Below are 13,310 nucleotides of genomic sequence, written 5' to 3' on the forward strand. Positions count from 1 at the left end.
ATTGAAGCCCTTGACCGCAACTCTCCGAGTGCGACCACCCAGCGGTCCGTCCGTCACATCCATCTCTCTCCAATTCTCAGACAAGAATAGCATGCAGGATGGTGTCAAGTGCTCTGCACAAGTCCAGGTAGATGACGCCAGCTGCTCTTCCCCTAGCCAACAACGCTCTAATCCCATTGCAGTAGGCTACCACATCTGCCAAGGCACTGTTTGCCCTCAGTGAAGCCACGCTGACCGCCACCAATCACCTCCTTATTTGCCATGGGCCTCCACACAGTTTCCAGGACAATCTGTTCCATGACCTTGCCAGGCACACAGGTGACACTGACTGTCCTGTAGTTCCCCAGCTCTTCTTCTCTCCCCTTTTAAATAGGGGGGTTAGGCTTCCCCTCTTCCAGTCAGCGGGAACTTCACCAGACTGACACAGCTTCTCAAACATGATTGATAATGGCTTAGCAACTTCATCTGCCTGTTCCTTCAGGACCCTCAGAACCCTTGGATGCATCTCATGAGGTCCCATGGACGTGTGCAGTTCCAGGTTCCTTAGATGGTCTTAGATTTGGTCCAACCATCACCCTACTAAAAATGCCACCCACTAAACCATGTCGCTAAGCACCATGTCCAACCCACCATGTCCAACCTTTCCTTGAACACCCCCAGGGACAGTGACTCCACCACCTCCCTGGACAACCCGTTCCAACGCCTGACTGCTCTTTCCGAGAAGAAATGTCTCCTCATTTCCAACCTGAACCTCCCCTGGCACAACTTGAGGCCATTCCCTCTAGTCCTGTCACTGGTCCTGTCCTGCGAGAAGAGTCTGACCCCTAGTTCCCCACGCCTCCCTTTCAGGAAGAGCAATGAGGTCTCCCCTGAACCTCCTCCAGACCAAACACCCCCAGCTCCCTCAGCTGCTCCTCACAGGACTTGTGTTCCAGGCCCTTCACCAGCTTTGTAGCCCTTCTCTGGACACGCTCCAGGGCCTCCATGTCCTTCTTGTAGTGAGGGGCCCAAAACTGAATGCAGCACTCGAGGTGCGGCCTCACCAGAGCAAAGTACAAGGGGAACGATCACCTCCCTGCTCCTGCTGCCTACACTATGCCTGATACAAGCCAGGATGCTGTTGGCCTTCTTGCCCACCTGGGCACACTGCTGGCTCATGTTCAGGCAAGCATCAATCAGCACCCCCAGATCCTTTTCCTCTGCACAGCTTTCCAGCCACTCTCCCCCAGGCCTGCAGCACTGCATGGGGTTGTTGTGGCCCAAGTGCAGGACCTGGCACTTGGCCTTGTTGAACCTCATCCCGTTGGCCTCTGCCCATCGATCCATCCTGTCCAGGTCCCTCTGCAGGGCCTTCCTACCCTCTGGCAGATTGACACTTCCCACCAACTTGGTGCTGTCTGCAAACTTACTATGAAGCTGACATACTACCTGGAGTGGCTGAAATTCCTTTGTCCTGCTCTTCAGGTGCTCTCCCGCTGACCCGTGAGCCTTTTCCAGGCTTTGGGCATCTATCACTGACACCAGCATCAAACCGGGAGGAGCGGGATGCATTGGGGTTCCCCTCCCCCAGCAACCCTGGTTTAAAGCCCTCAAACTGATCTTTAGAAGAAGTAACAGCTCCCATTGCTTGCTCAGAATAATTTTACTTGAAAAGTAATTTTAGTAACAGGCTGCTATTTATGAATATTAATAAATGTCATAAGAATGCTCCCAGGCACCAGAGTGCCCCTGTGCAGGGCACTAACTACAAAAGCCGTTTATTAGGGGGTCAGACCTACTAAGCAGCACCAGGGACTTCCTTTTACATCACGCATACGTGATGTAAAATGAACATTTTGGCAAATGAACATGATGGCAAATGAACATTCATTTAAAAAAATTCTAACGAGGATTAACTCATGCTGCAAATCGTCAATTGGCTTTGCTACTAACTCACTTCTTGTTCACCTGGGCAGCCACTACCTTTCCCCTGCAGTATGTAAAATACCACTGGAAGCAGTTTTCATGCAATGAGATATCTGCAGACCAGTGCCACAGCTGACAGAATCCTCACCACTCTTCTGCACTCCAGGAAGCAAAGCTAACGTACAACGACCAATCCTGCACTGCACCTCTTACAGGCTGTGAAAGCTTTTACAGGCATTAACACTTGCCCAGTCATCTAAGAGTTACACTCCGCACATGACTGATGATCTCTGCAGAAGCCCATACTTCGGGCACACAGAACAGAGGTTTACATAAAACAGAATGTCTCATTAATGATGGAATCATTAAAACTTGTTTTCCTTGTGTTTTTTTTTGCTGGTGTCCCCTAGACCCTTCCTCGTCCCTCTTGGAACTCAGCCCCCTCCTGAGCAGACACCAGGCAAGAGACAACATTTGCCCAGACTGGATGGGAGCCCTGTAAGGGTGGAGAGGAGCCAAACCTGTGTGTGCCCAGTCCCACATGCTAAATGCTCTGTGTGGCTTAGCGGCAGCCCAGCTCTGCCAGCCTCTTCTGCAGGTGGGGCCTTCAAAGGCCTTTTGGAGAAAGGCCAAGTGAGTTTCACAAGAAAAAGATCCCGAGCCTTTTTGTTCTCCCCAAGCATTGCTGAAAGTGGTTAGCGCCTTCCTGAGTTATCGGGGTAACTGCCTAATACCACTCACATAAACTTCAATGCAAAATAAATAAATCACAGACTTACAAAATGGTTTGGGTTGGAAGGAACCTTAATGATCACCCAGCTCCGACCCCCTGCCATGGGCAGGAGCACCTCCCACCAGACCAGGTTCCAAAGCCCCATCCAACCCGTCCAAGAACAATGCCATGGATGGGGCAACCACAACTTCTCTGGGCAACCTGTCCCAGTGCCTCTCCACCCTCGGAGTGCAGAATCACTTCCTCATATCTAATCTAAACCTGCCCTCTTTTAGTTTAAAGCCAATATCCCTTGTCCTATTGCTACGGTCCCTGACAGAGTCCCTCCACAGCTTTCAAGTAGCCCCCTTTAGGCACTGGAATGTGCAGGGATAATGTAGGAGAACACTCACTTGTTCTCATAAGAAGTACTTTATCTATTCGTTGTTTGGGTTTTGTTTTTTTTGGTAAAAAGTCTCTTTGCAGACACTTTTTTGCCCACTTCAGTTCAACTGTGCATTAGGATGACCGAATACTTTTTCAATCTCAGCAAATGGTATTCTGCTCTGGTTCCTGAGCATCTTTGCAGGGACTGTAACTGTTGTCACTACATTTTCTTCCAGGGACTTGGTACACATGAAGAAAACGCATCCCGTATCCATTAAGTTGAAAGCAGAAATCTACCCAAGTCCAAAGATGCAAGATCATCCCAGACAGGCTGTTCCATTCCCCATCTGAAGTCCCATTCCCCCTCCCAATAAATATTGCGCTTTCTATTTTTGTTTCTCAGAGGCTGCAAAATATTTAATAAGTCGAGTTCTAAGTACTCAGTCACTTAAATCCTTACATGCTTTCATAAGAACTTTAAAGATTGTTTATTGATTTTATTAATTAAAATATCAGCCATTTAATACATAATTAAATTTAGGAGTAAAACTTTACTTGCCTGGTTCTAGCTTTTGGCATTAGTAATGGACCATGAGTCCCCCTCATCTTTATGTTAGCAAGATTCTTGCAAGTCATTATTAAGCAACAACAACACTTCTGTGGTATTTTACACAGTTTCCGAGTTCAAAAGCTATTTCATTAATTACCTCTCAGCAAATCAGAATATGATTCATTGTGATGACTACTGGAGCTTAAATCTTTTGCTCGTAGTTTAAAAGATGGCAAAAGATGACTTCGTAACTAGCTTTTTAGAGAAGCATAAACGATACGGCAGGTGATGGACTTTCTCTACCACCAGTGCTTTAACCCATCTCACAGATCATTACGATTACTTCAGCAGGCTAAACAGCACACCTAGGATTGGCAGACCTCATTTATTGCCAACAAGATGCTCTTGATTTCAGCAGAGACAGGCACACGTGTAGCGAAGGAAGACAGTGCGAGTCATCTCCCCTCTCTTTTGTCTACGCCTGAGTCTCTGCAGACCAATGATTTGTTGCCTTCCATCAGAGGGGGTCGTTCTCCCCACCATCCACTTGCAATCCCCTCGCCCCGCTGAGCACAGTGCCCACAGAAGGTAAACCTGTGCTGCAGGGAACTGCAGACTCTAACTTGGAAAACCAAGGTATGGTTTTGGTAAAAAATAATTTTAAAAGTTTCAAAAATCTGATCTTTCAATATAATTTTTGCTCCAAATTGCTTACGGCAGGCACTGAAAGGGATGTTTGTCTGCACTAGACAGGCCACCATTTTCACATCAGCTTAACCACGGGTCAAGAAACTAACAATAATTTTTTTAAAACCACGAACTACCATGAAATTTCAAGTCACCTATTTGCTCTTGGTACTCTAGAGCAAATTCTTCAAATTCACGGAACTGCAGCTATTTTTGATTCGTTTTCCTTCCCCCTTCCGAGCGGGCGGCTCGGCAGCACCAGTCCCTGCCTCCTTGGCTCCAGGCGCACGGTGATGCAGGAGGAAAAGAGCCCGGCTGTGCGCGCAGACGACGGCAGCCCGGCGGCAGAGCCATGGCCATTTTCTCGCCGGCACTCCCCGAGCGAGGCAAGGGGGCACCCCACGGGCGGGCTGGCGGAGCTGCCCGGCACCATCGGGGCGCGGCGGGCCGCGTTTGCCCAGGCCGGCCCCCGCCGGCCCTTCTAGAAGGCACCGCAGACCGCTCCGCTCCGCTCCGCTCCCCCTCACGGCCCCGGCCTCCACCCTCCGTGGATGCGCGGCCCCGCCCGGCTCGAGCGGCGCTCCCCCGCCGGCCGCCGCCTCCCCGGAGGCCCGCCGGGGCCCCTGGGCCCGCCGGCCCTGATGGGCTCGTCCCCTCGAGCGCCGCCCCCCGCGGCGAAGGCCCCAGATGGGCGCTGGATGCTCGGCGGCGGGGCCGAGCGGGGCTGGGGGGGGCCGAGGCGGCGGCGCGGGGCGGGGCCGGGCCGGGCCCGTTAGGCCGAGCCCGGCGGCGGGGGGGGACTCGGTGGGGCCGCGCTCACCTCCTCGGCCTGCTTGCGCAGCGCCTTCTCCCGCTCGTACTGCGTGAGGAGCTGCTCGTTGTCCTCCCGCAGCAACTCCAGCTCCACCTCGTGCTCCTGGTTGTCGGTCAGCACCGAGTCCAGGTTCTCCAGCACCGTCACCACCAGCGGCATCAGCTCCTTCACCACCTCCTCGTCGTAGCAGTGGATGAGCCGCTCGAACTCGCGGTAGATGCTGTTGGCCAGGCCTGAGACCCGCTCCGACATCACCGAGCCCGAGCAGTAGTCGTCACCCGGGTACCCCCCCACGCCGCCATCGTCCAGCTGGATCTCCAGCATCCTGCCGGCCTGCGAGCGCCGCGCCGCGCCCTGCCCTGTCCCGCTCCGCTCCGCTGCTGCCGAGGCCGCCGCCGGGCTCCGCTCCTCCGCCGCCGCCGGCCGCCAATGGGCGCGAGGCCCCTCCCCGCCGCGTCATGGGGCGCGGAAGCCGCCCGACACCGCGCGGCACGGCGCAGCCGCGGGGCGGGAGAGGGCGCGTGGGGGGTGCCCCGAGCGAGGCGACCCCCGCCCGGCGCTTCCTGAGGCGCCCGGCGTGGGCTGTGCGGGCCGCCACGGCCTTGGGCGAAACGCAGCGATTTCGAGTGTGCTGCGGGGTCAGCCCCGGGCCGTGCACTGAGCCCTGTCCTGGTCCCGTCGGTTTTCCTTCGCTGGCACCCAAACTACGTCTGCTTCTTCTGCTCTGGGCCCCAGGGCTGAGCGATTTCAGGGCGAACAGTTGTCCTAGGCCTGGACACAGTAACAAGCCAAAGACTGGAAAGGCTTCTAAATAAATGCTTTGGAGGCCACAAACCACTTGATTCTTCCCGATTTACACTTTAGGTTCTCCATCATCTAGCACAGTTGTAAGCTATGTTACCTGATCTGTTCAGTGTGAGGTCTGGTTAAGGAGGAATCCTGGAGAAAAAGGGGGCATCTTCCAGACTGAAGAGTGTTAGAATCTAATTGTGCAACCCAATTATTAATGCAAAACTTCCAAACGCAAGTTTCTTCCTTGTGTCTATGAAAATCAGGGCACTCCTTTACCTCCGTACATGTTAGTTTCAGTTTAGGTACTCAGTTACACTTCCCCAGGTGAGGTAGCTCTAGCTTCTACAGCGAAAGGAGACAAGGACCTATTCAGACAGGAATACTGTCTGGTGGCACCACCAGAGATTGTGCTCTCATGTCCCTGGGGGGCTTGCTGCCCATTCGAGGGTCTCAAATTACTTCCAACCAACAGAAGAAACTTCCTACAGGCAATTTACAAATTAGGGCTACAAAGGTGATTAGGGGGCTGGAGCACCTGTTGTATGACAGGCTGAGAGAACTAGGCCTTTTTAGCCTGGAAAAGAGAAGTGAGGGGAGACCTCATCAGTGTATATAAGTATCTGACGGGAGGGTGTCAAGACTTTGAAACAAGGCTTTTTTCAGTTGTCCTCAGTGACAGAATGAGAGGCAATGGGCACAAACTGAAGCAAAGGAGGTTCCATTTGAATATGAGAGGGCACTTTTCTGTGAGGGTGACAGAGCACTGGAATAGGTTGCCTGGAGAGGTTGTGGAGTCTGCTTCTCCTGGATTGCTTATGCCCTGCCATGCTGTCCCTCCAACAGATACCTGTGTGGCTGAAGTCCCCCGTGAAGGACCAGGGCTTGTGAGTGTGAGGCTGCTTCTATCTGTCTGTATAGGTTTGCATTCACTTGATCTTAATCATGTGGCCTGTAGCACACTTCCAATATTATATGTCCAAACTAAACTTCTCCTCGTGTAAGTTCAGGCCATTTCCTTGCATCCTGTCAGCTGTCACCTAACAGAAGAGTTAGACACCCTTTTCGCTGCAGCCTCCTTTCAGGTATCAGTAGAGTGTGATCGCATCTCCCCTCTGGCTCTTCTTCGTACTAAACAGCCCCGGTTCCCTTGGTTGCTCCTCATAACACTTGCTTTGTAGTTTACCACCTAAAACTAGTTTTCTAGATCTACTTTAACAATTTATAGGATCAGAATTCCATCCTTTTCTCTGTATTTTATTGTTTCATTGTTTCTTTATTGATGTCCTAGCGAGATTTTCCAGGACAATTACATTCATGGTAGATATTAACACCAAAAATACATGCAAAGACGTAAGTGCTAATTTTGACCAATTAGCATGTGGAATTTATTAATTAGAATAATAGAATCACAGAATATACTGAGTTGGAGGGGACCCACAAGGATCAATGAGTGATCATCATCCTGGCTCCACACAGGACCACCCAAAAATCAAACTGTATTTGAGAGTGCTGTCCAAACGCTTCTTGGACTCCAGCAGGCTTGGTGCTGTGACCACTGCCCTGAGGAGCCTGTGGCAGTACTCGACCACCCTCTCAGGTAAAGAACCTTTCCCTAACCCCCAGCCTGACCCTCAACTGTCCCAGCTCCATGCCGTTCCCTCAGGTCCTGTCGCTGTCCCCAGAGAGCAGAGCTCAGCGCCTGCCCCTCTGCTCCCCTCGTTGCAGGCTGCCATGAGGCCTCCCCTTGGCCTGCTCTGCTCTGGGCCAAACAAACCAAGAGACCTCAGCCTCTCCTCATATACCTTGCCCTCTAGACCCTTCACCACATTTGTTATGCTCCTTTGGACATTCTCTAACAGTTTTATGTCCTTCTTACACTGTGGTGCTCAAGGCTGCACACAGTGCTTGAGGTGAGGCTGCACCAGTGCAGATCAGAGTGGGACAATCACTTCCCTTGACCAATTTCTTTTTCTTGCATGTTAAATTGATGAGCAGACCTTGAACAGAAGGCAAAAAAAAAAAAAAAAAAAAAAAAGATTTCCTGAATGAGGCCAAGATGTTCTGGCCTGTTCATCTCATTCTAAAAATTAACTTTGGTCTCTTTGTTCCCTGGACTATGAAGTATAGAGCAGAAACAAACAAACAACAACAACAACAACAAAACACACACACACAAAAAAACAAGGAAGCTACATTAAAGGAAAAATTGGGGAAGTGTAGCTGTACAGTGTTCTTTTGGACACTTACTATTTTACCCCTCCATACAAAAGCCAAATGCAAGAAAGGATATCTCATGGTAAATTAAGACATGTCACATAGTGTCCTGGTTTCAGCCGAGATATTTTTCCTCCTCGTAGCTGGTATGGTGCTCTGTTTTGTATTTAGGATGAGAAGAATGCTGATAACACACCAGTGTTTTAGCTGTTGCAGAGCAGTGCTTGCACAGAGGCAAGGACTTCACAGTTTCTCACACTGCCCTGCCAGCGAGGAGGCTGGGAGTACACAAGGAGCTGGGAGGGAACAGACCCAGGACAGCTGACCCCAATTCACCAAAGGGGTATTCCGTACCAGCTGGTGTTATGCTTGACACTAAAACCTGGGGGGAGTTGGCTTGTGTGAGCTACTGCTACTTGCGGTCTGGCTGAGTATTTGTTGTCTGGTGGTGAGTGATTGTGTTGTGTGTTGCTTGTTTTGTATATTCTTTTACTATTATTTTCCCTTCCTTTTCTGTTCTATTCAACTATCTTTATCTCAACCCATGAGTTTTACTTTATTTCCCCCCAGTTCTCTCCCTCATCCCACTGACCCACTTCAGGGGGGGAGCAAGTGAATGGCCATGGGATACTTAGCTGCATGCTGTGTTAAAGCACAACACCTAGAAGAGCAGAAGTGTAATAAAATGCACAGAAGCTCTTGATGTTTTCAGAAACACTGCTGTTTAATGTTCTATTGTAGCCCTTCTGGACCTGATACCCTTCCATGCTAGTTAGAGACAGAGAAACATGGAGCAACTTGAGAGTAAGCAAATATATAGAAGTATGGGTTTTCCTGCCACTGTGGAGGTGCCTCCTCCTCCACCTGCTTAATGTGTGCACTGAGGATTTTCCTCTCTTGCAGCCATTTCAGGCTCTGAGGTGAACAGCTGATGACGGAGCCTCCAGCAGCATCGGAAAGGCATTTCAGAGCTCAGCAGCCGAACAACCACACTGGGGACCCAGAGTGCCTGAGAGAAGACATTTGCTGGTCAGTAAGAAAAATGTGAAGTCATTATAAGGTTATAGCAAAATATGTTAAATGATTAAATATCAATGCTCCAATTTCCTGTCTCCAGAAAAAATATGCAATCCATTACATAATTAATTATAACACATACTACACTGAGATTGTTAAAGCAAAATCACTTAGCCTAAAAATGTTGCACTTAGTATAGTTATACTTTTACCCAACTATTTATGGCTGAAGATATAACAAACAAGCAAACAAAAATAGAGGATCTTTTCTTTACAAAAAGATGCAACAAAATATGTCACAAAGCCAGTTTCAGTGTTTTCTCTCACATAAATCAGACAGTTGGAAATAAAATGCAAATATTGACACATCCTTTAATGAGTTATGCATTAAACTTAAAGGACTGTCCACAAGACTTAAAGGGTCCTTGAGACTGAGGCCTTGGTAATATATCATTTCCTTTGTTTACCTGGATTTTATATGTATGAAGATATACATGCCTGTTTTAAGAAATAAAACTGAAGCTATAAAATCAGGAAAAGTGGCACAAGGACTTCAAGGGCATGGGAAGGACTTGATACTACTTTTGACAAGCTTTTTGTAAAACTAATTTAGAATTATCTATGTAGGTTTTTATGGCAGTTCTGTAACCAGGACTTCTGAGAGCTTCAGGAAATAACAAAAGCTGTGCAGTTTTGGAATAAATTTACAGTGAAGGCAAAATATTATGATCATACCTTTACAGATGTACAGTTGTAGGAACCAGACAATAGTTACCAAAAAAAAAAAAAAAAGTAAAAGGAATTACAGAAGGGGTAGATAGTTACTGGTTAGAAGAAATAACCATAGATTTCAGGTTCAACATTCCCAAATGATTTCTGAATCATAGATTTCTAATCATCCATGTCTAGATCCTTACTTACGGATTCAGCAGGAAAGTATTTCACTAGGTCATACTCAGAAAGTTATCTTTAACTGACAAGACACTTGAAGTATGTTTGTGCCTGTCCCTTTCCTCCCAAAGACAAACATCTTGCAACATAATGTTTCTTATTAGCTCTTGGGAAACCACCTTGAATCTGAGTAATTTCTCAGTTGGTGAAGTATACCAACCACGTTTCCAATTTCTTTGCACAGCAACAGTTTTGCCACTTTCTATACTAACCAGGTTGATAAAGCCACTTATCTTGAGCAGATCAGCTAAGTACAATTTTTGACACTGTATATACCACAGAGCCTTCTAGAAATGATATAAGCTGAGACAAACTCATGCCTCTATTGCAAACCTCTCACAAGTATTTGACCTCAACGTTACTAGTCCTATACACTAATTCTTCCTCAGGTCTCATGAATTAAGCACACTTCCAGTCTTTGCTCCAGATCATTCATAAGCTGGTGCTGAAAGGGTTGGGGATGGTGGTGTAAAATTCAAAAGGTGAATTAATTGTAACACATCCAATTCACATAGTCTGTTAGGTAAAGTTTGACTGGAAGGGGGGAAATATATATCTGTATATATATATATATATATATGTATATGGAAAACGAACAACCCACAAGCAAAATCAAATTTTGTTCCATCATATTATTGATTTTCACAAGCTATATGGTTGCAACACAGGTTCCTGAACTGATACTCTAGTGGCATAAGAAACAATACAAAGTCTGGTACAGGACAGGAAACTGATGCTGCTCCTGTCAATATTAGTACACCCCTACTGCTGTTAGTAATGTTCACAGCCCAATGAGAAATCTGAGAATCTGTGGGCTATAGTATACTACACATACATATTATTTGCAAGTCTGGAACCTTTGATCCATTCTTTGAATTTAAAATGTAGATCTGTAGCAACATATTGACAGCTGAAAAGCTCTTTCATATGCCATTTATAATGATACTTCCCAGCAAGTGTTCTTCATGGAAATATAAAACAGAAGCAAAATGAGGGGCAGCATTATTAGAAAAAAGTGTACTCAAGAGCATTTCATTGCTTTTGTAAGGAAGCAACTGGAATCAAAACCCAGTTAGTTTCCTGAAAACCTGCAAGTCATTAGGAAAGTCTAGTTTTCAAACCAATCACACACATGATTGTTTATTTTATATATGTATATACATATATATTCACACACACATACATGCATGTGTGTTATTGTTATCTGGACACTGTTATTTTCACTAAGTGCTTCTATACAAACTTTTTTAATTGGCCAAAAGTTTCAATCACAAGCTAGTTCTTAGTGTAGTCACTTTGGCTGGGATGGATTTAATTTTTTTCTCAGCCCATATGGTGCAGTATTTTAAACTGGTGATGGAAACAGCATTAGCTCACTAGTTTTTTAACTGATGCTGAGCAGTGCTTGCATAACACCATGGCCTTCTCTGTTTCTTTTGCACATAGAGAAGCAACACAGGTGGGGCTGCTGACCCAAACTGACCAGGGGGATTTTCCACATCATATAGTGTCATAGAGCTGGAGGGGAGTTTTTCTGAAGGTATCCATTTCTCAGGGGCTGGATGGGCATTGCTCTGTTGATGCTGAGAGACTGCTTTTGCATCACTTGTCATGTTCTCCCCCCATCCCCCCTTGATTTATTAAACTGTCTGCATCTGAACCCGTGAGGGTTTTTTCCCCTTTCTTCTGCCACTCTGGTTCTCTCTCATCCCACCGGGAGGCAGCAGTGGGCTGGGAGCTTACCTGTCAGCCAGGGCCAGCACACCACAGGCAGGTAACAGGATAGGATGCATTCTGTGCAAGTAAAATAATCATAGAATCACAGAATTATTAAGAGAAAGGACCTCCAAGATCATCTGGTCCAATCATCCCCCTACTACCAATGTCACCCACTAAACCATGTCCCTAAGCACCACGTCCAACCTTTCCTTGAACACCCCCAGGGACGGTGATACCACCACCTCCCTGGGCAACCTTTTCCAATGCCTGACTGCTCTTTCTGAGAAGAAATTGCTGCTTCAACATTTTCCTGCAGGCCAAGGAGAAACTATAGTTTAGGATAAAATCAAAAATTTCTACGTGGCAGCATAAGTGATGTCTAAAATGACAGCATTTAAAATGGAGTATATGCTGCAATCCGACTCCCATCACAAGTCATATGCTCTTAAAGTTATTGAACTGTTGTCAGTACACACTGCTGTTGAAAAGCTATTCTTTGATGTTGCATTTTCTACCTGAAAAAAACTTTGTCTCTTTGAATACATAAATACAAAAGCATAAAGAACATTTTGCTACGTGTATGCAATTGCACAACTTATTATTATTATTATTTTAGGGCTGCTCCTTTCTTATGCTGTGTATGGTTCATGGTTAAGCCAGTGACACAGGAGTAGGAAGAAAATTTTGGATTACGAGATCCTGATGCCTGAAGGAGAAGCAAGCCACATAACCCTCCTTGTTTCTTCATCAAGCTGTATTTTAAAATCAAGAAACTCACTGGCCCTCACTGTTGTCTTGAAAGGCTTGCCTTATTCAATTCCTCTTCATGCATCGTTTGGGCATAAAATATTCTTCAGACAACTGGGTAAGAAAGACAAATATACTTTTTTTTTCTTTCTTTTTTTTTCCCCTATGTCTTTTCATTACTGCTTTTCCAATAACTATGAAACTCTAACTTATTTGTGTCTGATTTCTTTCTATCTGCTCTTGTGCAGTACTGTCTATTGGCTTAAGTAACTGATCTTTCTCAAGTTCTTACATGAGAGGCTAAACAGTCCCAGCTCCCTCAGCCGCTCCTCCTAAGACTTGTTCTCCAGACCCCTCACCAGCTTCGTTGCCCTTCTCTGGACTCGCTCAAGCACCTCGATATCCTTCCTGTAGCGAGGGGCCCAAAACTGAACGCAGTACTCGAGGTGCGGCCTCACCAGAGCCAAGTACAGGGGGACAATCACTTCCCTGGACCTGCTGGTCACACTGTTTCTTATGCAAGCCAGGATGCTGCTGGCCTTCTTGGCCACCTGAGCACACTGCTGGCTCATATTCAGCAGACTATCAACGAAAACTCCCAGGGTTTTGTATCTTATGTATTTATGCATTGGAGTTCTTCCATTTACGGGTATGAGTTTTAACTGGGTTTACCGTATATTCTCCTTTCAGTTTAGAATAATTCTGCCGGCCGGCAGAGGCGCTCATTGCCTGCCAGCCGCTGAGGCTGAAGGCCATGCCCAGGGGAAGCCAGCGGGGAGCGGGCAGCGGGGAGCGGGCAGCGGGGAGCGGGCAGCG

At 47.3% G+C, this 13,310-nt stretch overlaps 1 protein-coding gene across 1 annotated transcript in view; it reads right to left on the minus strand.

The window, feature by feature from the left end:
* MAPK8IP3 (mitogen-activated protein kinase 8 interacting protein 3) overlaps positions 1-5,499 on the minus strand; it is a 58,668-nt gene extending 53,169 nt beyond the window's left edge. Inside the window, exon 1 of the mRNA XM_035339825.1 lies at positions 5,062-5,499. Within this exon, the coding sequence (XP_035195716.1) occupies positions 5,062-5,379 (318 nt within the window). The 5' untranslated portion in view covers positions 5,380-5,499. The remainder of the gene's footprint in view (positions 1-5,061) is intronic.
* Between the last annotated feature and the right edge of the window lie 7,811 nt (positions 5,500-13,310).

This window comes from Oxyura jamaicensis, chromosome 14 (genome assembly GCF_011077185.1).
Source record: "Oxyura jamaicensis isolate SHBP4307 breed ruddy duck chromosome 14, BPBGC_Ojam_1.0, whole genome shotgun sequence".
Classification (NCBI taxonomy): Eukaryota; Metazoa; Chordata; class Aves; order Anseriformes; family Anatidae; genus Oxyura; species Oxyura jamaicensis.